The 26,390-nt window shown below is 42.1% G+C and overlaps 1 protein-coding gene across 1 annotated transcript; it reads right to left on the bottom strand.

The window, feature by feature from the left end:
- Nucleotides 1-282: 282 nt before the first annotated feature.
- LOC144463882 (uncharacterized) lies at nucleotides 283-4,664 on the bottom strand. The gene is made up of 6 exons (XM_078169649.1): nucleotides 3,483-4,664; nucleotides 2,834-2,887; nucleotides 2,557-2,649; nucleotides 2,404-2,457; nucleotides 2,156-2,248; nucleotides 283-2,070 (listed from the first exon to the last, which is right to left on the bottom strand). The coding sequence occupies exons 1-6, from the start codon at nucleotides 3,568-3,570 to the stop codon at nucleotides 1,934-1,936; spliced, it is 519 nt and encodes a 172-aa protein (XP_078025775.1). The 5' UTR covers nucleotides 3,571-4,664; the 3' UTR covers nucleotides 283-1,933.
- Nucleotides 4,665-26,390: the final 21,726 nt, after the last annotated feature.

The raw sequence follows: 26,390 nt of genomic DNA, 5'->3' as shown, positions 1-26,390 counted from the left end.
TGTCCAGACATTTTTGATAGGGGTGGCCCAAGTGGGGCACTAACTTATGGTGGGGTGGCATCATGAATCGTGAGCATGAGCGCCTGCGCACACACATTATGCACTCATGTATGCACTCATGTATGCATGTGCACACGCAAACACACACAGGTTTTGGCCATTACCAATTTTGTCTGCAAAACCCATATCTACTTCAATTACTAACAGTGTAAGAAAACCTAGACCTACTAGTCACAAATATACAGGAGTAGCAACATACAATTGTGATAGAAGACTTCAATATTCTATTCTAACACAATATAATTTATTTGACAAAAGCCAATATAAAACAATGCACATTATAAAACATAGTCATTGTGTATAAAGTGCAAACATATGTACTTACAACAAGTAAGCGGACATATTCTTTCTTTGAACAAACTTTGAATGTGCTACAGTGTTGGTTAATCTGAGAGACTGCTAACTTACTTGAATGAAAAGAGTCACATCCCTCTTAACCAGCAAATCTTGTGTCAACACTATAACATGATATGTACAGTTATATCTGTGCAGAATAGGAAAGAAAGACAGTTTTTCTCTCTTAACTGTGCACATTTGAGCATAAGTCACATTTTGTCTTTGTACCACAATAATCACAAATATGAGCTATAAAATGATGTCTTTTCCTTGCTTTGGGAAGTTAGTTGCAATTTGCCATCACCACATATTGTTTCGATAAATAATGCTTCCCTCCAGTACTATCTAACTTTTGTCTTGATATGTGCTTTGTTTGCTAAGATGAGTGCTGCCTCTTGCAAAACAGCCATGGGTGATTTAAAACAGTATAATTCGCCTGTTCTTGCGTTGGCTTCCAAACACTTTGATAAAGTCATCCATGTTGAGTGCCCTCACTCTTCTTGACTCAGTACTCAGCAAACCTAAATGGCTTAGCCTGCTATCAAGCATGGTTGTCCGCAATTGCATTTTAATGAGCTTTAGAGCTGAAAAACTTCACTCACATGCAGCACTGCCGACTGGGAGGGCTAGAGCTATTTTGCACAGCCGGAAGAGCTCAACAAACACCTCTTGGTATGGTTCAAAAAACACTGCTACAATAGGATGCTTCCCAACTGTGTTGCCCCGCTCTCAGCTTTCCTTGACAAAATTCTTCTAGCCTGGTGAAGCTCATGAGTAATGTTCTTTCCATTTCAGCAACTAAGGAGTCAAGGATGGGGTAGAGTAGTCCCTGTCTGAACATATCTTTGTCTTCATTACCCTTGCATAGGCCTATAGTACATGTCACATATGACCCACCAAGTCTGGTACTGACTTTTTGTGCTCTTTTCTTCTCACCAGTCTCAACAGCTATGTTGCACTGTTTGGCGGTCTCTACAATGTCATCCCACAGTTTATCACTAAATGTCTCTGTCCTATACTCTTGAAAAGTATCAAGAAGTGACTCCACCATGTCTGCTGCCATAGCTAAATCAAATGAAGGTGACTGTAGCAGGTCAGAAAGCAGCTTTGTGACACCAAAAAGTTTTCGGAAGGTTGCAAGGAGGCAGATGAATGTGAGGTCAATCTGTGCAAGCAGACCTCTAGCATCAACTGATCTGTCTCTGTGATTTTCTGCACTTATATTTTGAAGAACACATAACACAGCTGGTAATCTGTCCATCATGTTCCTGCAAGCCAATGCTCTACATGCCCATCTTGTGTCACTTAATTTTTGTAACGCTAACTCTAGTAGGGCATTAACGATTTAGATTTTTTTGAGGTCGACTTATCTGTCAATAAAGTCGATGTTGAGTCGACAAGTCATTTGATGACGTCATCACATTGACACGGCGGAGGAAAGTGAAGTATCTCCACACATGTGATGTGTGTCTGTCAAGGCCCGAACATACTCAGGTGGAACGTACGCGGAACGGACTCTGCGGAGGTCCGCGCGGACTCAAAGCGGACGTCCGCAAGCCCTGTGCGCGTAAAGCTCAGATTTTACGACTGCGCGGACTTGATTTGATTGTATGGTTCTTGGATATATCTTCAAGTGGGGTTGAGTGGGTCCTGTTATTCTTGACTGTGAAATATCTGCAAGTGACAAAAGAATGAGAATCAGAACATTCAAGTGTCATTTAAGTCACTAATTTGACATAAATTAATTGTTTGGGCATACCATTAGGTCCGGGCCGGCCAAAAGAGGCTGCCACACCATTACCGTCCTGTGTGTGGCCTGCCGTCCCCTCCTCATTGTCGGCACTGGACACATCTGAAATAATACAGCAATTGTATCAGTTTATTTATATGTCAATTGGTCACATTTAGCTTTTAAACACAAGTATTATTAAATAGGTTTAAGTGAAATATCCTGACCCAAATACAAGCAGATACTGCAATGTTTAAAAAAAGGTCAAGCATACATACCCTGATGTGTACGCGATGATAAGGGGCCTTCATCACAGGAATCCTCATCTGAATCTACAATAACACATAGGCTGTCATTACAATGCTAATAAAATTTGCCTTAAATATTAAGAACAATGTACTTCATATGAAAAATGAATAGTTAAGACATACTAGTTGGTCCGGGTGGGACAACATGGGCTGCCACACCACTATCCCCCTGTGCATGGCCTGCAGTCCCCTCTTCATTGTTGGCACTGGACACACCTGAACCAATACAGGGATTGCTTCAGTTTATTTGTATGTCAAATTGCCACATTTAGGCTTTTCACACCAGTATAAAAAATCGGTCTATACTCTTAATGATAGTATATGCCACTATAGTATAAGTGAAATATCCCAATCTAAATCAATGCAGATAACGTCTTCAGAAAGGTAAATGCATACATACCCTGATGTGTATTTGATGTTGAGGGTCTCTCATAGTCAACATCCACATGTGACTCTATAATAACACAAGCTGTGATTAGAATGATAATAAAATCAGTGATTTCCTAAGTAAACTAAATGGTATGTTAGCCAATCCAGATAACCTAAATGAATTTAAGACTATTGCACCTTAACACACAAAATAAACAAGTTTCTAAATTACCACAATATCACTGATATTAGGGCAAATAAGTTCATCCTTACATTTAACTATTAAGTTCAAACATGAGAAAAATCTGGAACTATCAGGATTTTACATACCCATGTGTACAACTGAAGCTGAAGGCTCCTGCTGTACAGCTTTAATAACAGGCTGGCTCTCATCCTCAGGCTGGCTGCTCTGGCCCTGCTCTTGCTCTGCTACTTGGATTTCTTACTTTGGAAGAAATCTCCTATGTTGTTCTGACCTCTTTTCATACTGTAATAGCATAAACTAAGCAAAGCTGATTGCAGCTAACTGTTAGCTTTAGCATTGTTGACAGTCCATACAGTGTTAATGAAATGAGATGATGACAGACTTGCGGTGAAAGGAAAAATGAAATAAGACCGGGAAAATTTTTTAGCTTATTACCGTTACAGTTTTTAACCATAGACACAGTAAGTGTAGTTACCTAAAAATGTATTCACATCTTCTTCGTAATGTTGACGCTCCGAGATGAGATGCTCCACCGACACCTGTTGATCCCATCGCTCTGGCATCTGTCGAGCAAGTTCTTCTTCTCGCCTTTTTTTTTTTTTTTTTTTTTGCAGGCTAGATACTACTTTGCTGCATTACTGCCTCTCAGGTTTAAGGTGGAACTGCAATTCCAAACAAGAGTGCAGTTTACATTCAGTGTCATGGCCCACCTCTGACTGGACATATAGCCAATCATATTTTAAGATACTGGGGTGGCACCTGGGGTGACCAGTCAGATTTCAGGGGTGGCACGTGCCACCCAAGGCCACTCCCTAAACACGCCAGTGCTTGTCTCACGGTGCAACCAGGAAGTTAACAGCTCTGGTCATGTGACAATACACACTTTACATATGACACTGCACATATTTCATTGAGACCCTTTATTATGTCAATATTTGCTGGAGATGCACTGACACATCATTCCGAAACATTTGTATATCCTCATAACTGAAACCTCTTTCTGCGGTCACTACTGTGACCGGTGGGAAAAAATGGGTTAAGACATCAAGAGACAAAGAGGCAGGTGCTTGAGCATCCTTAGCCTTCCCCCCGCACATGCCTGATGTGATGTGGTTGAAAGCCCTTAACCAAGCAAGCAGGTGATAATTGAGCTGAGATCGTTTTGTCAAATGAGTAATTTCTATTTGCAAACATTTTCTAAAGGACTGATAAATCCCGACCTGACCCATTATAAAAAGAGCAAAAAATCACAGGCTGTCTGTCGACCTGGGTGCTCATATGCAATTTGATGTAGCCTATAGCTGTCATTACTCTGCAATGACAGGTTTCACGTCCCAATATGCTGTGACATTGAGAACCCAACACTCACAAACATGTCACAGCAACATTTAACCCACTTAAGCTTTCAAACGCATTCAGATATAGCTGAGGATGTGTAGCTATGTGTGTAAGCTGCACACACTCTCTTTCAGGTTGGCAGGAAAGACAGTTGCACTGCTTGGTGTAGCAGGTGTAAGCACAGACGTACTGACAGCACCATGGGTTTGAAAGCTGGCTGGTGTGAGGCCGTGCGTGCGTGTGTGTGTGTGCGTTGATGTTTTTTTCGGGAGAATGGATTTCGCATTAGTGCCCTTGTTTCCTCTTCCTCCCTTCCTTCTCCCTCTTGTCCCTCTATCCCACTTTCTCTCTCCTCCTATTATTCTCATTCTGCACTAGAGGGCCGTCAGCGAACCCTGAATGCATTATGCTGTCTGCTCCATTGTTTGTGCTGTTTCTCTGCGCCTGTTCCCCACTCTCTCCCAATATTTGTTTTCATTAATCACAATGGGTGCCTGCTGCGGGTGTCTTGATGGCTTTTTTGGTCGTCTTTTGTTCCGCAGCGCAGCTTTTGTCTTTAGGCATTGGCTTTCTGTGTTTTGTTTGCGTGCCTCTGTGTTTGTGTAGGCATGTGTGCGAAAGTGTTTGTGCACAGGTGCATATATATGCCCACATGCGAGTCCGTAGACAAAGACGGAGGCAGGAAGGAACGCGACGTCGTGCATGGTCCTCTTTCCTTACACACAGTAATGTATCCCTCCTCCTTTCATGTGTTTCTTTTATCTGGGCTCATTACTGTCGTTTTTAGAGAAACTAGTGGCTACAGAACGGCTGGTGTTTCTCTTACAATGCTGCATGCGCGCACACACACACTTACAGTTCGCTGACATTTTTATACACACCACAGTTACAGTCAGATATGATTTAATAATTAAAATCATTTATAAGTTATAGTCAACAGATGCATTAAGTCAGAAAAAGTCTTTCATATGGTAAAATACAGAATACATGCAACAGTTATTCATACAACTAACCAAGAGAAGCCAATTATAGCCTAAATACAGCGTTGTGCGATAAACAGGTGGTTGATTTTGCAACACATATATTTTTAAACGCAACATCTATGAGCTCAAACTAAACATCTCCCCTGCTCCTGTGCCTCCATTATTGAGGATCTTTCTGGTTTGTTTTTCCCAGATGGTTGTTGTTGCCATAAGGTAGATAAATAAATAATCTCTGAAGAAATATTAAAACTTGTCTGTTGTTTTTCCACCTACTGCTCTCTGCTCTCTGCTCTTAGTTGCTTGTGTTCCCTCTTCCTCTTTCTCTCATTTATCCTTTTTTTCCCCCCTCGTCCTCGTGTCCCTCCTTTACTCCGCTCGCCTCTCTTCCTCTGATGTGTGACTCACAGGGCTTTTGCTCTCTTTTTTTTTTTTGTTTTTGTGTGGTATTTCGTGTGTATCTCAGACACCGAGCACACGCACGCACACACAGGTGCCTGAAATGTATGGATCTGCCCAGTGTTAAAATTTTCAGCTGCTCCACAGGATCAATTCCAATTAAATATCAAATAGGGTTTCTATTTTCTCCCCTTCTCTGGCTGCTCTGCAGTTTCACAGCAGCGTGTGGTCCGGAATTTCTCTGTTCTCCTCTCTCCCTCTTCTCTCCCTCCCTCCCTGTGTTCATACCAGGGTTTTCTGAGCAACGGTACAGTGTGGAATAATCATGACCAATCCTGTAGGTGTCCACAAAAGGATGCTGTGTTGCTACAGCCAAATGCAGCCCTACTTTATCGGCCAAACAAACTAAGGGGCAATAGGAGAGACAGAAAGTTTTAAACAAAGTGCTGTTCTCTGCGTCACATTCCATAACATTCACAGCAAATTTGTGCTTTTATGGGGAGAGGAAGCAATGGCAAAATAACCACTGTTACAGCTGCACAGTGAAAGTCTGTAAATAAAGCTTTCACTGACTTTAGGAAAGTGGATTTGAAAAAGTGGCATCTGGCGACAGCTCTACACTTATGTCTTTTCTTTCACTTTTGCACCTGCAAGTTGCATCATGGTGAACACAAACCTGTGTGTGTGTGTGTGTGTGTGTGTGTGTGTGTGTGTGTGTGTGTGTGTATTCATGCACAATTGTTTCTGTCTCTCTGTATTTATGAATGTGTGTGTGTGTGTGTGTGTGTGTGTGTGTGTGGGGGGGGGGGGGGGGGTACTTAAACCTGAATCCAGTGTGTGTCAGGTGATGTGGCACCAGTGGACCAGGTAGTGTGAAGCCCCTTTTTTTTATCTTACCCAAGGCATTTCTTCTGGATAATAGTGTGTGTGTGTGTGTGTGTGTGTGTGTGTGTGTGTGTGTGCTTCCCAGTGTGTCAGCGTGTATCTGCTAGAAGTGGAACTGATAAGAGCTCTAGGGATATCTCTATCCTCACACTCTTTTCCAACAAGGACCATTCTTCCAAAAATGGATATTGAACATCGAGGCCTTGACCTGATTACATCACCTAAGTACCTGTTGCGATATCCAGTACAGAAGCTCTTCGCTGCTAAAGCAAAAAAAAGAAAAAGGAACTTTGACCATAGTTTTGAATTGAAAACCATTTAGATATAATTAGTCTGTAAATCAGTAGACTGTATGGCCAAAAGTATGTGGACATTCAAACCTTACGCCCTAAGTGATGTGCTCTTGGTAAAAAACTAAATAAGCATATTTGCCAAACTAACCCTTCTCAGTCATCACTTATGACCCACTAGAAGTGTGTAGCTGTGTATTTTTCTGCAGAGACTCCGCCCTTGCTCTTTATTTTCTTCTTTCTTACTTTCTTATCTTGTTCTTTGGTAAATTTATGGTCACTCAGGTGAGGTCGGGGCTTCATAAAAGCGTGGCTTTGATTATGCCACCAAAGCTAGGTATTTTAAGTCAAAATATAATACTTTCCTAACCATAACCAATTTGTTTTTATACCAAAACATATTCACATATTAACCACAGCATGGCTGGCATACAATGACAACATGTATTCTGGTGACTGAGTTGCTACATGCCCATCCATCATGCAGACTTCCACACATTCCTTCTTTCCATCTTGCTGCATATGGGACACATTGCTTCCTGCTGTGTCCCTGAATGTTGGCATCAGACATAAATCGTGAGGTGCAGACTGGTCCAATATGGATTTAATTCCCAGGGATACTGGGTGTTATTTGCTCCCATTCAGCTACAGGAGTGTTAGAGCGGATGGCCACTGATGTTGGAGATTAGACCTAAAATCCATCCCAAAGCTGCTGGATAGGGTTGAGGTCAGGGCTCTGTGCAGGCCAGTAAAGCTCTTCCACAGCAAACTGGGAAACCCGTTTTTTATAGACCTTGCTGTGTGCACAAGGGCATCACACACACACACAAACCTACACACACACACACACATCGAACCACTGCTCATATCTACTTTTACTAACATCAAAGTATCTCACAGTTTTTACATGCCTGTGTTTAAATATTTAATTGAACTCATCACACAGTTGGTTCGAACTCAGATCCCACCTCTGCCTGGACACCAATCATAGTTTAGGATACTGTTTTAACCTTGGACGGCCAATCAGATTTCAGGGGGACACACCGCCTGCCTTTATAAAACTGTGACCACAAAGCTGAGAGCACACTATTGTCTAAAACATCACTGTGTGCAGTAGCATTACGAGTTCCTTTAATTAAAACTAAGAGGCTTAGCCCAAGCTTCAGACACAAATACACAAAAGTGTATGGACTAGGACGTCTACATACTTTGGGCCATCTAATACGCATCTAATATGGCTCCGGGTGCCTTAAAATAATCTTAATCTGTAGCAGACAATGTGTCATTTAATTGGGTGAAATTACACACATAACTCCATACGAGCCGAGCCAAAGACCAATCACCTCTGCACACACACTGTATGTGGCTGTGTAAAGTAGTGGACATTCATAAGTCCCTCTGATCCCCCTGATTAAAGAAATCCCTCCGAGCTCCTGAAAACCAGAGAGGGAGAGCGAACGAGAGAGAGGAAGTGAGCTCATTCATTTGCGCATGTTATATTATACCTCAGTGGATTGACCTTTGACTTCACATTCGCTGTCCTCTCCCTCCCTCCATCCCTTCTTACTGCTTCTCTCTCCCTCTCTCTCTCTCCTGGCACATCCTCAATACTAAGCCTAAACCATTGGAGCTACAGAGAATTAATGAATTTTAAATCCCCCTGGGTACATTAACTAGACCCACTTCATATGCCAGGACTCAAATTACATCAATATACGCTTTCTGCATTTGTAAATGCCTATCAATTATTGATGTGATGTCATTACCTAAGCAATATCTTTCATGAATGAGTAATATGTGTCATGCAGCAGTGTTGCCTAATCTTAAGATTGTTTCGACAGGTTGTATTTGTGGGGTTCAGATCACGCCTGATTTTTTTTTTTTTTTTTAGCCAACCTATTGGGAGCAGCAGAGCGAGCTGTAAATACAACACTGGATATGGCCAATGTGCTACCAGACTGTTGCTTATTTCCACATCCAGCAGACATGGAGCACCATCAGAATCCATTTATAGTCCTGTTTTTAGCCACCTGTTAAATGTACGTCCAACACTCACTCTCCTCTTGTCTTTGTATTGGTCTCCACCAACTACTGAGGAAAATATGCAGCTATTTAGCAGCCTAAAGCTCCACTTTGTTCACCGGCAGCTAGTTCCTAACTTTGTCTGCTGTTTGGTGCTGTGCATGTAGCATAGGGTCAGTTTATCCAAGCTTTTTCACTGAAAACAGCTGCCAGCTGCTGCTTGAAACAAGTCTGCGTGGTGAGGTGAGAGTAACCCAAAACAGTAATGTTGTGAGCTATGAAACAAAAAAATAAAAAAGGTAAAAAGATGCTAAAACACGCTATGGGGAGCTGCAGGTTTTGTCACCATGAAATACCTTTTTATCTACAAAAAGTCGTGATCCATTCGTAGTATTAAAAATATTGAATAGGGCAGCCTAAAAGGGACACTAGGCATCAAAAAACATGAGCAGTTGGTGTATCAATGAAACCAAAATGTTAAAACTGCAATGGAAACAGACTTAGTGAATAAATCATGACAAACATGAAGCATGGGGCTTTAACAGGGAGTGTGTCTATGTTCCCAGAATCCTGTTCCCCAGCTCAATACCCTCTTAATATGACTCATTAAGGAGACCATTCAAAGGGTTCAATTGTTCAATTATGTGTTTCCCTGTGTCACAATGTCCAAATCACCCACATGCAGCTTATAGCCTACTCATGTTATATCTACACACTAAAATCTGTGGGACAGACAAATTTTTTGGACTCAAAACATTGAGTGGCTTAACAGATTTTTACAGGTCAAACTGCATCTGAAACACCCGTCACTTCGTTGTTTTTTTTACAGTTTTAATTATGAAGCTTCCAGTCACTTTCAGTGTCAGTGTATTTCCTCCTGAGACCTGAATTTTTGTTTGGTATGCATTTTTAACTTTTCCTAGCTATTAAGGATCAGACTAATAAGTATACATAAAAAACTTAACACATTGTCAACAATAATTAAGTCTAAATGTCGTTAAATAAGACGGTAATAAATTCCGAATGTCTTCAAATGAGCATTTCCTAATTAACAGTGTCTTAGCTTGTTACTGTCGCTAAAACATTAGTACAAACATTATTAATTATAAATAAACAAGTTTCAACTATAAAATGTGTTCAGGTTTTGCACCTTGTCTACTTTTGTGTTGAGACTGACTTGGCAGAGATGGCTGCCATCTTGTTTTTACACATATCAGTGTATTGTGCTCTTACTACCACTAGATGGCACAAAAAAAGTGTCCATGAACGAGGACAGCAGGTCTAAGTTAAGTAGAATTAAGTCTAAGGGGCAAGTAAACCCAAAATATGATGTTCTCATACGAGGACACAGGTTCTCAGGAGGATATCAAGAAACGTAGGAGCCTGGGAACATAAGGATGACCCCTTCAGTGTTTGAGCTTGTGCTCCACTGAGGACACAAAAATAGCAGCAGTGGAAAAACTTCAAATCTCTGTGGAGTGATGAGGAGCCCCTGCTCCGCACTTCCCAAGCAAATGTGAATCCCTGCATTCCCCTTTTGTGGAAGGGTTATAAATATTAACATTTAAGAGAAAATGTGTATGTTTAGGAAGTAATGAGCATCCAGCTAGATAAATGAGTCTTGGATTACACAGCACGAGTTGTTTGAGAACTTTATCAAGTTTTCTTGCTGAGTTCAATGTCACACAGGGTGAGTAATAGACATAGAAACAGTCCTCTGGGGAATGAAGTATTCTTTTAATGCATACACAAACATAACCACCATTTCAAGTTTGACCGGTGCTCTGTAAATAAACCACAAACGCTCAACACCTAATACTAGGGATGTCCCGATCCAGCTTTTTCACTTCCGATCCGATACCGATATTACAGCCTTGAGTTTTGTCCGATACCAATACCGATCCGATCCAAGCTCGTATTATACATATTCACTTATTTTGTTGGCAGTCATGTTAGAAAAGGTTTGATCAAGCGATATTACTCTAACAAGAACAACTACTTAATCAGGTTAGTTAGAATGATCCACAACAGTTATTAACAGTTTTTATTGTGAACAGGGTTAAATAAACAAACTTTAAACTTGAACATTAACATTAAATAAAAAATATAGCTGGTTTGCTTTGGCCCCTTAATAAATAGAAAATAAATCAACACAAGAAATCTTTAAAATGTCTAACATTGAAATTAAAACAGCAGCAAGACTCCACACACTTGTGCTTTGGCCCCCTAATAAATAAAAAATAGATTAACACTACAAGACATTGTTGCCATTTAACAAACAATGCAGCCTTTCCTTTTCAGTTATTTTTGTAGTGTCAGTGCCAGCCTGGTGCTGCTGTTTCCTGTGTGTGTCTCTGCATGCTGGCCTGGTGGATTGATAGTAAGTGCTGGAGCAGATCACTGGAATGGACTGCTTGAATTGCGGAGTGCTGGGCTGGCCGGAAAACCTGGATCGGTTTCTTGGATCTGCATTTTTCCATGCAGTCCGATCCGATTTTTTTGCTAGTATCGGCAGCCGATACCGATCCGAATATCGGATCGGGACATTGCTACGTAATACTGATATTTTTCAGCACTGTCTGTTTCTTACAAACCTGAAAATTTGTCTTAAAGGGATAATGCAACCAAAAATGAAAATTCAGCCATTATTTACTCACCCATATGCCGAGGGAGGCTCAGGTGAAGTTTTAGAGTCCTCACATTCCTTGCGGAGATCCCGGGTGGAGTGGGTAGCAGCACAATGCCACCTAATGGAGGCTGACAGCGCCCCAGATTAAAACGTCCAAAAAAACCACATAATTGAAACCACAAAATATCTCCATACTGCTCGCCCGTAGTGATCCAAGTGTCCTGAAGCCCCGACATAAAAAATTGTTTGGAAAAACGTCATGTGAACTCTGTTTTTAGCCTCATTGTAACCTGTAGCTCTGACTGCTTCTGTGTACACCGAGCTCACATGTGCACGCTTGCATGCGAGACCAGCGAAAGCACGTGAACACACATGAAGGCGGTGCCCATGTCTCACGGTCTTACACAACCGCACACACGTGAATGCAGTGTACAGAGAGGCAGTTAGAGCTACAGGCTACAGTGAGGCTAAACAAAGAGTTTAAATGACGTTTTTCCAAACAACTTTTTATGTCAGGGCTTCAGGACACTTGGATCACTATGGACGGACGAGCAGTATGGAGATATTTTGTGGTTTCAATTATGTGTTTTTGGACGTTTGAATCTGGGGCGCCGTCAGCCTCCATTAGGTGGAGTTGTGTTGCTACCCCCTCTCCCCTGGGATCTCCGCAAGGGATGTGAGAAGTCTAAAACTTCCCCTGATGAGTAGACAATGGCTGAATTTTCATTTTTGGGTGCACTATCCCTTTAAGAATTTGCATTCCATTGGGATTGAAACCAGACTACTGTGTAGGCCGCTGAATGTTTTTTACATGCTGTATAGAGAACAAATTCTACCGACTCTGGTCACATGGTCATTAAAGTGAAGTGAGGTGAAGAGTTGTGTTCCAGAGATTTGAAATGTTAATTTAGGCACTAAAGGTTGGGATGTTATGACCTCTGCTGCTCTCATTCTAGTTTTTTCAACTTTTTTCTATTTATATTTTTGAATGCCTGGAATACACCTTAAAAATTTCTGCCGCTTAAAAAACAACATACCCTGTCTCTGCCCTTTGAAGTCTTCACATGTTGACTTCAAAGCAGTCCATATATTTTTATTTAGTTTTAGGACATTCACCATACTTGTGCATTGAAATTGCCTTTAAAAATTCCATTTTGCTCGCTCTCTGTCTCACTCACTGTCTCCCTTTGTCTCTCACTCCTCCCCTCTGATGCAGAAATCCATACTGTTGTAAATGAAGCTGTGAGGATCGATGCTGCAGGCAGGGTAATGCCGGAGTGCTGCCACCAGTGTATTGCTACAATGATCTAGTGGTTAAAAACACATTCACAAACAGAGAGGGGTAGATAGATCTGAGCCAGCAGCACGCCCACATTGCTCTCGCTGGAGACATCATCAAATTAAACAACAACTATGATGTGTTTCTGCTCTGTGCCCCCGCTACCACACCACCGCGTTTTTCTCTACACACACACTCCTCTTTTTCTCCCCTGCTATTGACAGGAGCCTCCACTGGGGTAGATTTATAATGGAATGCATGACATGATTTGTTCCGAGTTTAGGATGAAGGCCAATTAGTTTAACAAGTACGAGACAAATCTTGTTTGACAAAAGTTTATGTCAGGGCATGTGAAACTTATCCACTGGGAGATATTTTGTTAGCTGTGCACACACAGACACTGACACACACAAAACAAAAATATAAAAATATGCTCTTGGGGTCCACAGTTTTCTCATTTCACATCCAGGAGCACATCTTTTTATAACATTCAGGAGCTGAGAGTATTTTGCAGTTTGGTTATTCTGTTGCTTTACATTCACTTTTTTTTATTTTGTAAAATGGACAAAAAAAAACAAAACGGCATTGTTACATTGTTAACAAGTATAAACAGGAAGCACTTGCTGCATTGTTGCCAATTCTAAGTAAATCCTTGGACGGCCTCCAAGAGAAGATTCCTAGAAAATCTTTTTTGACTTTGGATGATTCTCTGTCTTGTATCTTTCACCCCGACGCCCTCCTTGTCGGTGACCTTTTCAGTTCACCTCTTCTTATTTCCCGTGAGATTAACGTCACTCTACCTCTGTATCCGTGTTGCCACAGCATCGCTCTGGATTATGGAGACTCCTCATCCCTACAGTAAACAGCACACAGAGGCACAGATGCTCACACACAAACACACATCTATCAGTGTGAGTAATCTTCGGTGGGCAAACAGCAGATGAGGGCGACTCCTGTCGCTCCTGCACAGGCAAAAAAAATTTTTACGTGCACAATCACACATTCAGCTTCATGCTAATTTTGTGACTACTTTGTAGGCATCCTGTATTGAACTGTACATGCCTTCATTTTATTTTGTCTATGTCCTATTGATGGACAAATCAACAGGGACATTATATCTATATATAGCAAAGCCAGTGTGCAAAGGGTCAAGATGTTGCGTTGTGTCCTGCTGGGCAGATTAGATCCATCATCCCTGCTCACATCAGCTTTGATCAAAAGCAAACAACACACAAACACATCTACAGCTCCACTCTTCTCTACTAGCTTTGCAACCACAGGCCCCAATCATATAACCACCGCTGAGAGAAACAAAGTGTGTTCTTTAACATCCCCGTCACCACCACAGTTTGTGAAGTTTAACAGCAGGTTGACCAGCAGGGACAGCGGCTGTGAACAGACCTTATCACACAAGGCATCCTATAGTGTCCGCTAGCATACTGGGCATTATGAACACAAGACTTTGACTTGAGCCATGGTCTGATCCTTGTCTCAAATCCACTGAGCAGCAGAGTCAACAGGCGATGGGAGCGGAGATAGCCAACTATGGGGAGTGTCAACAGGCCGCTCGGCTCCGGATAAAAGCTCTGTTTGTTTGGCAAGGCTGATCCCCTCTCTATTCATCTGGTCTTGGCCTTTCTTCAACACCATTTTGGACCCTCGGCTGAGCACGACAGATTATGTCTGATCTCACAGGTATTTCAGGTCAACATCATCCCACCGCTGGAGTATAAAGCTCATATTCTCATCTCTGCACTCTACCTTAATCACACTCCTTCTAGCTCTCCCACTCTCCCTCATTCAGTGATTTTCATCCCCTCCTGTGCCTCGTGCCGACCCCGCTGATTAACATTTTCGACGCAAATGCCTGTTGTACCAACAACACAGAGTGGCGAGTGCTTGAGATGTAATTAGAATTAAGGATATTGATCACACGGGGCCAGACGATGGCGTTATAAATAATAGCTAGCATGAATAAGTGAAAGCGATAGGTGAGCTCTCTGTGATTTATGTACGGACTGCCGTGGTCCGCAGCATAAATCACCAACAGCCATGTTCTTATTGAGTTATGAAGCCCCACAGTTGCAGCAGAATAATGGCCAACTCTATGTCTTGTGCGTGTCTACTCAATCTATAAGATAACACGTGGACCAGTAAGCAAGCAGAGGGGTATGCTCTGTTGTGCTGAATGTGTTTATGCTACTGTATTATATATTCATCCAGTTTTACATCACTACAGTATAAAAGTCCACTAAAGCTGTGTTTGTGTGCATCTAAAGGGCTTTTTCAGCATTTGTAAATTAAATCAGAATAACTATAGTTGATGCTTGGTGTTGGAACAGTTGACAATCAGTTGTACTGTAGATATTCTGTCTTTACATGATTCTAAAGCTCAGATCAGACCAAAGATTTGCGACCAGACTGAAACTTTAAACTACTTGCGATGCACCAATCTGCAACCTTCTGAGAACCAGCCAGTTTGCACTAATGCAACTAGACGAGATGATGTGTCGTCTCCATAGCAATGGCTCTCTGCACTTGTGTTCCAGCTTTTCAGGCTTTCTTTTCTGTAGCTGGATATTTCTAGCATCTTAAAATATGAATGGTGAAAGTGATTTTTTTTTTTTTAAAAAAAAAAACAAGCTTCAGGCGGACCTTAATTGATTATGATAAATCTGTGCTGATTAATCAGTCAACACTCCGTACACACGTACAGATGTGACTGTTCCTCAAACAAATTGTTGAGGTGATTCTCTTTCTTCCCCGTCTAAAACTCTGCCATTTCGACCTGCTGACAGTTTGGGACTGACTTGAGTTTACAGATGATGTGCCTTATATTCTAAAACCAGCCGCTGGCAGCTTGGCAAGCTGCGTCGCAGGCAACACCGTCAGCTGGCTTGAGTTGAGCCGAGATGGCATCAGGTCACACTGCTAGAACTTTTCCCTGCTACATTCTAAAACAGTTTCACATCATTGCAAATCTTTGGTCTGACAAGGCAGTAATGCTTTGGCTACACTGAAGACATAGTGGATGTGGACCTTTCATGGAGTGGATTCGCCGCAGAATGTATCTTTTAACCGGCTACACCTGCAGTGCAACTTTTTCACAGAGTTTGTGTGATATGTGTAAGCTAACATCTACACACTATACCAGACTATGTAAGGGATAAAGTTACACAGCAACCACCAGATAGAGTGATCAAGACCCCTAAGTTTGCATCCTTTGCGTCTTCAAAGATGCCATGGAATAACACCTCTTAAAGCTCAGTTATACTCCCTTTATGTAGGGAAATAGGTACATCGGGTTCAAACGCTGTAGACGTCACAGTCCTGCATCCTTTATGTTAGCATAGACACAGCCAATAGATGACACTAGAAGGCAGAGCCAAAGGCAATGGTGTAGGAGGTCGTAATATTGTACCTTTTGACGGAGGCAGCGTTGTAGATGGTCTTTGTGGCCATTACATACATCCGGCTGTGTGGACGGATAATTCTTTTTACTATATTATTGATTCATTGTGTTCATTTTAAATATCTTTGTTGTCTCCTACAGTCATAGCTTGTTTTTAAATACGCCACACTGCTTCCGTGATCTCCGGTGGTACTGCTTCATTTCGTCCATATCCGTAAGGTTTGAGAAAACCTGCGCACATATGGACGAAATGAATGCAGATTACTAACAGATGGCTCTGTCCGTCTCCATCTCCGTATCTAACACTGAGCATAAATGAGCTCTTAGACTTCTTGCACATGTTTGTTAAAGGGATGTTGGTCTTTAAGACACCACTTGACAAAACAATCCTAAGTGCTTCTTACAACAAGTGATGCAGTCCTACATGAATACAATATACACTGCCAAAGTTAGAGCCACCTGGTTCTGGTTCTACCTGTCAAATAGAGATGACAGTTGTTGGGTTGTTTGCTTATGTTGCCAGTGAGAAAGTGATCTAATCAACACCTTACCAGAATAACGGCAACATCTGTCACTTGTTAAAACACTTAAAATTATCTATACTCATGTTTTATGACAGGTGAACTCTGGTGGTCATGCAGATAATATCTGTCTTGTCTCTAAAGCAAAAGCAGAAGCGGTACGACATTGTTAAAGCACTGGGAAATGTGAGAATGGCTGGGCATACAAAGTATCTGACTTTGGCACAGGAGACTGTGGTTTTCAGCCCATCTCCTACCAACAATCAGTGTTTCTATTTTAGCCATGCTGGTGGCATGACTCTGGGGATGGCACTGTCTGTGTGTCAGTCCACTACTTTGGTCTTTGCTGAAATATCTCCAGGAAAATTTGAGTTGGGTTGCCAAGAATTTTGTACAGATAGTCATGTTCCACAGAGGATGAATCCTACTGACATTGGTGATCCTCTGGCTTTAAGTCTAGTGCCACCAACAGTTTGACATTTTTTTGTGAAATATTTCAACAGCTATTGGATGCATTGTGTCACAGTGTTGTACAGACATTAATGGTGTCTAAAGGATGAGTCCTATTGACTGGTGATCCCCTGGCTTTGCTCTAGCACCACCATTTGTGTTTTTTTTTCCTTCTGTAAATTGTCTCAAGAACTATTACGTGGATTTCCATGACATTGGGCACAGATAACCATGGTGCACAGGGGATGACTTGTAATAAGTGCTCTCCCAACTTTTGCTCTGGCGCCACCAGCAGGGCATCATAGCACGTTAGCATGCCAATGTTAACATTTAGCCCAAAGAAAAGTGCAGTCTTTGTACAGCGTCACAGAGCTACTAGCATGGCTTCATCTGGTTTTAATCATGAATGCAATTGTGTGTCAACCTTGACAAAGTACTATAGAGACAGAGTGCAATGCGTAGGGGAGGGGATAACAAATGGCTCAACCAAGGGCTGAAACAAAATGTCCGAAGCTAACTAAACACATTAGATTTCATCTTGTCAAAGGATTATTTTAGCGTGCTATGTCTACCAGAAACTCAGTATTGTTGTCTATCTCAGTGTCCCTTCTCCTTACCTTGCTTATCCTGGATAAATGATCCCACTGAATGGCTTTTATATTGACAACTATTTGATCAAATCACCAGGTAAGATCATCATTTAACTTGACAAAGATCATAACCAGACCATGCATAGCGTAGCTGGCTTCAACCTCAACAGTCTGTCCAACCAAATTAGCGACTGTAACTTGCGTATGAGTGTCAGGATCCCACAGTCTTCCAGTTCTTCCTACAGATGCTTCACATTTGTATCCACTTTTATCTTGTTGAAGGCTCAGTTTTTCATTTTGGCAGCTTTCAAAACCTTAGTTCTGGGTTCTTTACACTGTTGGTAGTGCATCCCACGACACAGCAGTTTGTAGGAGTTGTTTGCTGGCAGATGGAAGTGACAAGGAGGCACCTTTACGCAATAAAAAGTCAGTGGAGAGCGATGAATTGTTTTCTTCTTGTATGGGCAGGACTTAGTTGTGCTCTGTCTCTGTACGTTGCATAAACTAAGTGTGTCTGGTGCCGTAAGCCATAAGTCATACAAATGCACTCCGATGATTTTTTTTTTTGTAATGGTCATATGGTTTCATTTGTAAATATCTTACAAACAGCGGTGTCCTGTGGATAGTGGCATTCATGTGAGTTGGTGAAACCACACCCTCCTGATAGGCTGAATTTTTTTAAATTCAAAATTACTGCCACTACAATCAATTACACTCAATTCAGACAGTTTTCAAAGTTTTGAGCTTTTCACATGTTTTCATAGCAGTTATTGTATCACACTATATAATAGATTTTTATTGTTTTTCAACAAGCCTTGCTGAAACACAAACTTCACATATGTTAAAGTGTAATATTTAACCTGCTGGAGTTGGAAATGGCCATCCGAATCTTGTTATTTCTCTGGACAGGAGCGTGTCTTTACAGTTGGCAGGCATCTAGTTAGAGTCCCTGCAGTTTGTGCTGCATCTTTCACACCCTCCTCCTAAGTGACACTAAGCCTCAGCAACAGGGGAGGGTTTTTAACAGGGCCCACGAACAGCCATTACCCTGAGTCTCTTAAGTGCTGTCTGTACGGTGCGCTGACAGATCAGTATCCCCCCTCCGCTACTGTGTCGCTGCCATCGGCAGGGAGAAGGAGATTTCATCCAACCTGATCAAGCATGGGGAGGAGAACAAACAACGCTTCAGACAACACACATCACAAGCAAACATGCACCACAACAGAGAAGCGCTTTTGGGCTAGTGTGTCTGCCTGTTTGTGTGTGTGTGTGTGTGTATGTGTGTGTGTGTGTGTGTGTGTGTTCGCGCGTGTGTGTTTACTGGTGGTGATGTTATCTGTCTTTAGTATGAAGCACTCACTTTCTGTTCTCAACAAACACAGCCGTGCAGGGCAGCTTAGGTCAGCGTTGACTGCTCTCTTCCATCTCACATTCGCTATGTGTTCCAATGACATACACACACACACACAAACACACACACACACATGCACAAAGCTGCCTCCCCCTCAGCACGCCGGCTCTCTGGGGCTGTGCAGAGAAAACCTTTCATCAGACACACTCGGAGAGAAAATATTTTAGCCCAGGAGGAGAACAACAGGGGCTGGGGAAATTGATTTTGATTTGAAAGTGACGGCAAATAATGGGGCCTGGAAACTGTCCCTGAATCTGAATCTGTTTCTCATTCCAGAATGTAAATGGCCCATATTGAGACTTTTGAGGGGTAAACAGGTTTGAATTCTAACGCATACAAACACCTGCACACACATGTATACATACACACCTATACACACACAGATACACAATTCTTGGCTGGCAAACATGCATGCACACACACTCACGGTATAAATGGGCACACAATTAGCCTGGCTTTGATAGAAGCATTACTGCATGATCTCATTGCACAGGTCAGTGAACGCCTCTTTGTCTCTCACCGTCTTTCAGGCCTACAGTACAAAGTGCACATTTCATGCAGTAAAGGTCATAACAAGGACATTTAAAGATCACGTTCATGCAGAACAGCATTTTCACAGCGTTTCCAGACAGATTCTGAGCTCTGGTACGTTTCCAGTTGCTGCAAAATGGGTAATTTGTATTGAGGACATCCGCTTGTGTTTCACTTTTTTATTTTTTTCTCCACGACATGGTTTAAGCCAGTCTGAGCTGTAGTTGTGTTCAGGCTTTGGCTCTGAAAATAGGCACACACACAGAACCATATATGAGTGAACGCATACACCTGCCTGCGGAGAAATGCAGCAAAAAAAAAAGCCCCAGACAAAACAAAAATTCTACTCATATCTGTCAGTAGCTCATTTGCAATAATTGAACTGTTAAAAAACAATTCCAGCCACCAAATCACAATTAGTAAACCCAAACCCAGTCTCCCTCTAAAGCCCACATCCAAATACATCTTTCCAGTGCTGTCAAGTTGACAGCTATTTAAAAAAAATGGAGTTGCCAAATTATACATCATTAAATTCAACAAATTAATCATGATTTTCAGTGACAATAGTGTGGTGTAATAAAGGAAGACTGTCAAACAAAGCTGGGCGCATCACCACTTCCAAATTAATAGTGACTGACACCAACACCCCCACACTTAATTAATGGGAAACAAAACACAACAAGAACATCCATCTAGATATGAGAAAACAAAGAATGGGTCGGCTTGTGTCATTCTACGTTTGCTGCCCGCTGACAGTGAAATGTAACACTGAGATTGATAGTGTTTGCGAGTGCGCGTGCACCGGCGTGCTCAAATGTTGTTTTTCTAGACTGCGATCTCTTAAGTAGACACCTAACACGCCCCGAGCCGCTGACATTGAGTTCATAAGCAGGCATTATTTTTAGCGACGCTGTCATGTTTCTCGGAGTGACAGCTCCTAAAAGCTTCCACAGGCAAACCCATCTCCTTTTGCACTCTAAAGCCATGTCTTCTTAACAGCGACAACTGGGCTATTATCTTACAAGATGAAAGCTGACGCGTTGCTATGCTTTTCATTTCTGCAAAGACCATCGCTTTATGGCTGAGCTTTTTTGATGTTTGATTTGTCCTCTCATTCCTGCCCGCCGTGCGGCCACGGTCAATATTCGACGATCATAATAATATCCGGCCGTCGGATGTCAGGAGACTTTTTTTTTTTTTTCTCATCCCATTTAAACCGCACATGGTTGTGAAAGGAATAGCATACAAAAGGACAGAGAGAGGGGAGAAAGAGGTCGGGGCGTCGTTTTAGAAAACCACTCCGGAGAAACGGGACACTCCCAGGCACTTTGTCACATCAATTAGGAATTCTATCTGGGCAATGGGATCATGGCCTGCAGGGCACTGGACAGGACAGCCATTATATATCTTGCTGGTGTGTGTGTGTGTGTGTGTGCGTGCAACGTCTGTATGTTTTTGTGTATACAAGAAAACAAGAAAGAGAACTCATCCTTTGAACTATCGACTTTTGCCTCAGTGACCCCGGGGAAAGCTAATTTTAGCTGGTGTTTCGCAGTAGTTTTAATTGCTTCACATTGCTAATTTCCTCCTCACTGACAATGAACGGAGGCGGTAGGTGTCCTCTCTTTCTGTCTCTCTGCCTCTCTCCCCTCACCAACAGTCAGTCAGGCAGTCAGGCCTCGAGGCTGTCAGAGGGGGAACAAAGTGACTGGGTGATGAGCCAGACGCCCGTTGTCTGATCACATGGACTGATGCTGTGCCAGACACCACAGCCACTGGCTCACTCAACAAGGTTCCTCTCACAACAGAGGAACGTACTCCCGACCTGGGCCTTTTATACTTTTCCTGTCTTCTGTACTCCCCCCCCCCCCCCACCCCCCCCCCCCCCTCCTCTCCATCTCTGTCTGTTTCAATCTTTCCCATCTGCTGGATCCTCTTTTCCTCCCATCTGTCCCTCTCAGTTTACTCTATTTCTTTGCATTTCCAAACACTTGCTTGTTGTTTCTTCCTGTGTTATTTAAATGTCAGGTGAAAGATGCGCATCTGCACTCATCCCCTCTCTCCCTCACTTTTCTTAATTGTTCTCTGAGTGAGAAGGTGGGTTTCCCGCTGTGTGCAGCATTTACTGCGACACATGCAGGCAAGTGTATTACCTTTATGGGGAATCAGCATTTCTAAAAAGCCAAAATGTGAATGTCGACAACTGTACAGAGCATCACCTTTCCTCTAGCAAAACTCAAAAGGCAGTATGATACAGACACACACACACACACTTGGAGAATGTCATCAACTGGCATTGTTTTGCAGACTTACGGTACATTTGTGTCTAGTTGGCACCCACTGCTACACACTGCTCTGACAGCCCTCATCTATACTGAATCAAATCCTCTGAGATGTGTGTACGAAACAACTATATTTTTGTTCTATGAATAAGCTGACTTCCCCTCAGATTTGTAGCTCCCAGCTGCAGCAGGCTATGTATAAATCAATGCCTTGGTGGGCTAGAGAGGGAGCAGTTATATTTACCCTGTTTCCTAGCTAGCAGCACTAGTTGTACTAGGGGGTAAAGAAATTCGATACACACCACTGGAAGGCGAAGGCTTTTCACTCGCATACAGGAATGGCAGTTCTGCTGAAAGCAATAGACTAATGAAGGAATACCAGGCCAGTCAAGCAAGAAAACACACTCTGTAACACATCAACAGAAAATAAAACTGATTTCTGTCATGCACCACAGGAGGAGAAGTCAGAAAAACTGAATTGTACATATGCAAGTGGGGACACACACTCACATTTGTCCTCACGAATGCCCCGGAATCTATCTGATGGATTGGAATTTTAATCTATAGTAGTTTATTGATTCAGATGAAGCACTTGTGTGTTTCTGCTCTTCATTTGCAGTCTGTGTCTGCAGCACTGAGCACTGGATTAAGGTTGATGGCAATGAATTATACATGCAGCCTGAAATGTAATTCTCTTCATTAGATGACAAATCTCTTGTTTGAATATTGCATATTGTGGTAATAATACTGCTTTTATCATTGGCCACTGGAGTTGGGGGACTGAGGAAAAATAGTCTTGTCATCACTGTAACGCACCGCTGCTAATTCGTTAATTCAACTACCAAATTAAAGCTAAATCAAATGTAGTTGTTGCTACATTAATTCTAACATAAGAAAACATGCAGTGTCTGCTTATCTCCAGTGAAGGATTGAATGAAGTGCCTGTGCATGTGTGTGTGTTTCGTGGGTGTGTGTCTTTTTCTGGACTTTTTATGTGTTTGTGTGTTCCTGTGTGTGTGTGTGTTTCTGTAGGCCTTGAGAAATGAGGGCTGGGCCTGGTTAATAATAGTGGCCGAGAGGGTCTGTTAGCGTAGCCCACTACATCACTCCTTAGCAGGGAGACATCTCCAGGGCTCCATGCTGCTGTGATGGAGTGTTGGAAGGGGAACAGACTGGTACAGAGAGCCGGTGATGGAAAGGGGATCGGAGGATGGAGGCTGGAGGACAGATGAGATTCAGGCAGCAGGGAGGCAAGGAAGTGAACAGTAGGGCACTTTTCTTTGTTCTCTGTTGTTTCATCCTTTTTACAAATACAGAGGATCTGAGATACCACCAAATATCCTTTGGTAGATTGAGGGTTATGGGTGTTTTACCTTCTCATCACAGGTCGTCAAATACTGATGTTTTCTCACGCCCCTCAACATGTGATGCCACTCTCATATCTGTACGGTAAACATGAAGCTGGAGCCTGGCATCCGTTAGCTTAGCTTAGCTTAGCTTAATTGCATAGCTTTCTACTGGACTGTCCTAAGTGCCCATGAACAATGCAGCATAAGTGCGACACAGCACTCCATTTTGAGCAAGACTTTTGTGGGACACCCTTCTATTTGATTCCTGTCTGCTCTTGTTTAAAGCGCCACAATGGACGAGGAATAGCTGATTCAGGAGCTTGAAATGAGAAGTTATCTATATGATGCTTCCTCATTTCACTACAAAAACCTAAATAAGTTGGCATCTGGCTGGAGGGAGATGACCAGGGAGCTGAAAGTTTCTACTAAGTATTGTGTGGGATGCTCAACAGAGCTTGCTAGCAAGCTACCTTGCTTTACAAAGTGGACATGGCAGTATGATGATAGCTCCAATAATGATATCTATAAGTCACCCACGATAGTATTGTTGTGAATATGAATAATATGGAAGCGCATACTCACCCACCTTTTCAGTGGTTACTCTGAGATTACAATTGCTAGGTAAGTGGTGTAACACTTGAGGCGCAATTGTCAGATGCTGGCTTGCTGGAGAGGAGTGAGTCTCAATTCACATACTTACATTAGTACACTTCTATGTAGTATACTGTGTGCACAATGTACTCATTGGCGTAGTGTGCAAATTTCAACAGGGTGGTGTTGTCTCAAACCAAAAACGGCCGTTGTGCACTCACCGGAAATAACAACAGCAAATTAGCTAGTTAGCAAACTAGCATTAGCATTCGCGTTATTGTTTGCGGTACCAAATCATCACAGACTGCTAAATTCACCCAATAAATATACCGTTGGCTTATATCCGACAACAGTATAGTGGTGCTTAGTGCAAAAAACACATGTATCTGTACAATGCAGTGACGTCGCACAGTCCTCGGCCGCTATTTCCAGTTTGAAAAGTGGTCCCTCCCCTTCCGCTACGTAGCCAAGATGGCGACCACTGAGGGCGAGAAGTGTCCATAGTTCCACACTCAACTTCTTGACCGTTTTGGGTGCACCATCCGGGTACTCATAGTGCACTGCATTTTTCCATACTTCTCAGTGTGAATGCACTTATGCACTCAAAATATTAAGTGTACAGAAGTATGTGATTTGAGACACAGCATTGGTCTCAAACCTGTAATGTCATCAAATGTAAAGTCTAGAGCTGCTCCATATACAATGACTGGTAGCTTGATTTTGTGGACACAGAATGTTTGTTTCCCATTTTATAAATAAGCTCTATTCGGTTGAATTATTCTCACTTGTGAAACAGATAATGTACACACATACTCAGAACATTCCCCTGGGTGCTTTCAGTGTCATCTATGATAATAATAGTAATACAAGGCTGCAGTGGTTTGCATTGTTGCCTACAGCAAGAGGGCTCCTGGTTCAAACCCAGGGTGGGGGAGCCCTGTCAGTGTGGGTTTTTCTGGGTACTCCAGTTTCCTCCCACCATCCCACCATAGGTTAATTGGTGATTCTAAATTACTCATAGGTGTGAATGGTTGTCTGTCTATGTGTCAGCCCTGTGATAGTCTGGTGACCTGTTCAGGGTGTGTCCCACCTCTCGCCCAGCATCAGTCCCCCGCAGCCCCCAGCAGGATAAGTGGTTACAGAAAATTAATTAATGAAATGAATAATAATACATGTTATTTATAGAGTGCTTCTTTTTAGAGTGCGGTACTCAAAAACACTTTACAAAAGTACATCTTTCGAACATCTTTCCCAATTCATTGTCTATGAAACAGCTCCAGACTTTATACTTAATTACATCACAAATTTGAGTTTGTGTCCATGTTCACCAATATTTTTAGAATGTCTTATACCAAAGGAGTAACATGTATGACTTTTGAAAGTGGCCAATTTCCGCAGGACTTATTCATTTCATTCAATCAAGCCCTCAGCTACCTGCTATTCCTCAGTGTATTTCTTTGTAACGACATTCTGGTGTCAAAATGTCAAAAATAATAAAAAGTATCACTTATCTAATGCAAAGTTTAAAGGGTTGCAAGAGACCTGAGGTATGTAAGAGAGTGTTTATTCGTGGTCTGCCGGATGCAAGCGATAGCTGCTAATGTTGTGTTTTCCTGTTTGGCCATATGGTGGTGCCAATGTGTCATCATTACTACAATGATGGAATTTTTGGTGACAGTCGCTCTGAAAATGAAGATGTACAAATGTGAACATACATATAGACAAAAGTATGTTGGTACTGTACTGATATGTATGAAATACACTTCTGCCCAGGGGTGCAGACTGAAATGCACAGATTGTATGTACATGTTGAAATATGTGTCGAGATGTTAGACTTATCAACGATAAATACAATTATCTTTTTTTTTTTTCATTTTTCAATGTATTTTAAAGCACATTCTAATTAATGTTCTGTGTTTCTTTTCCTCACCTGCTGTCAACAGTATCTGCACTTAAATATCCCCTGTCATAACTGAAGCATGAATGATACGTTCTTCTGATCTTTCCTTGAACCTGTCTATGTTGTCTTTGTTGGTCTCTATTTATTTAAAGCATTTTCTCTTTTATCAGATTTTGTGAAAATAGAGAACTGAACTGAGGACAAAGTCTGGCTGAAGGGGAGCTGGAGGAGTGTCCCATAAAGGATGACTGCAACAGACCAGAGACAGAGAGCAAGGCCAGGCACAGAGACTTAACAGAGAAAACACTGAATAGAATATTGTGCTAGAGAGAATGAACAGATTTGTATGGGTGAGACTGAATGCAGGGAATTATGTGAGGTTTTGAATAGATTCCTCTAAACCAAGACTGCAGAGGGGAGGGAGGATCGAGGAGCCGAAATGATTTGATTTTTTTTTGACACTGACTGAACACTGTAGTTGTCTGAGTCACTTTTTTTATATTCTCCAAATGCAGCTCATGTCA

This window comes from Epinephelus lanceolatus, chromosome 7 (genome assembly GCF_041903045.1).
Source record: "Epinephelus lanceolatus isolate andai-2023 chromosome 7, ASM4190304v1, whole genome shotgun sequence".
In the NCBI taxonomy this organism is placed as follows: domain Eukaryota; kingdom Metazoa; phylum Chordata; class Actinopteri; order Perciformes; family Serranidae; genus Epinephelus; species Epinephelus lanceolatus.
This window is presented reverse-complemented; position numbering and strand designations above follow the sequence as displayed.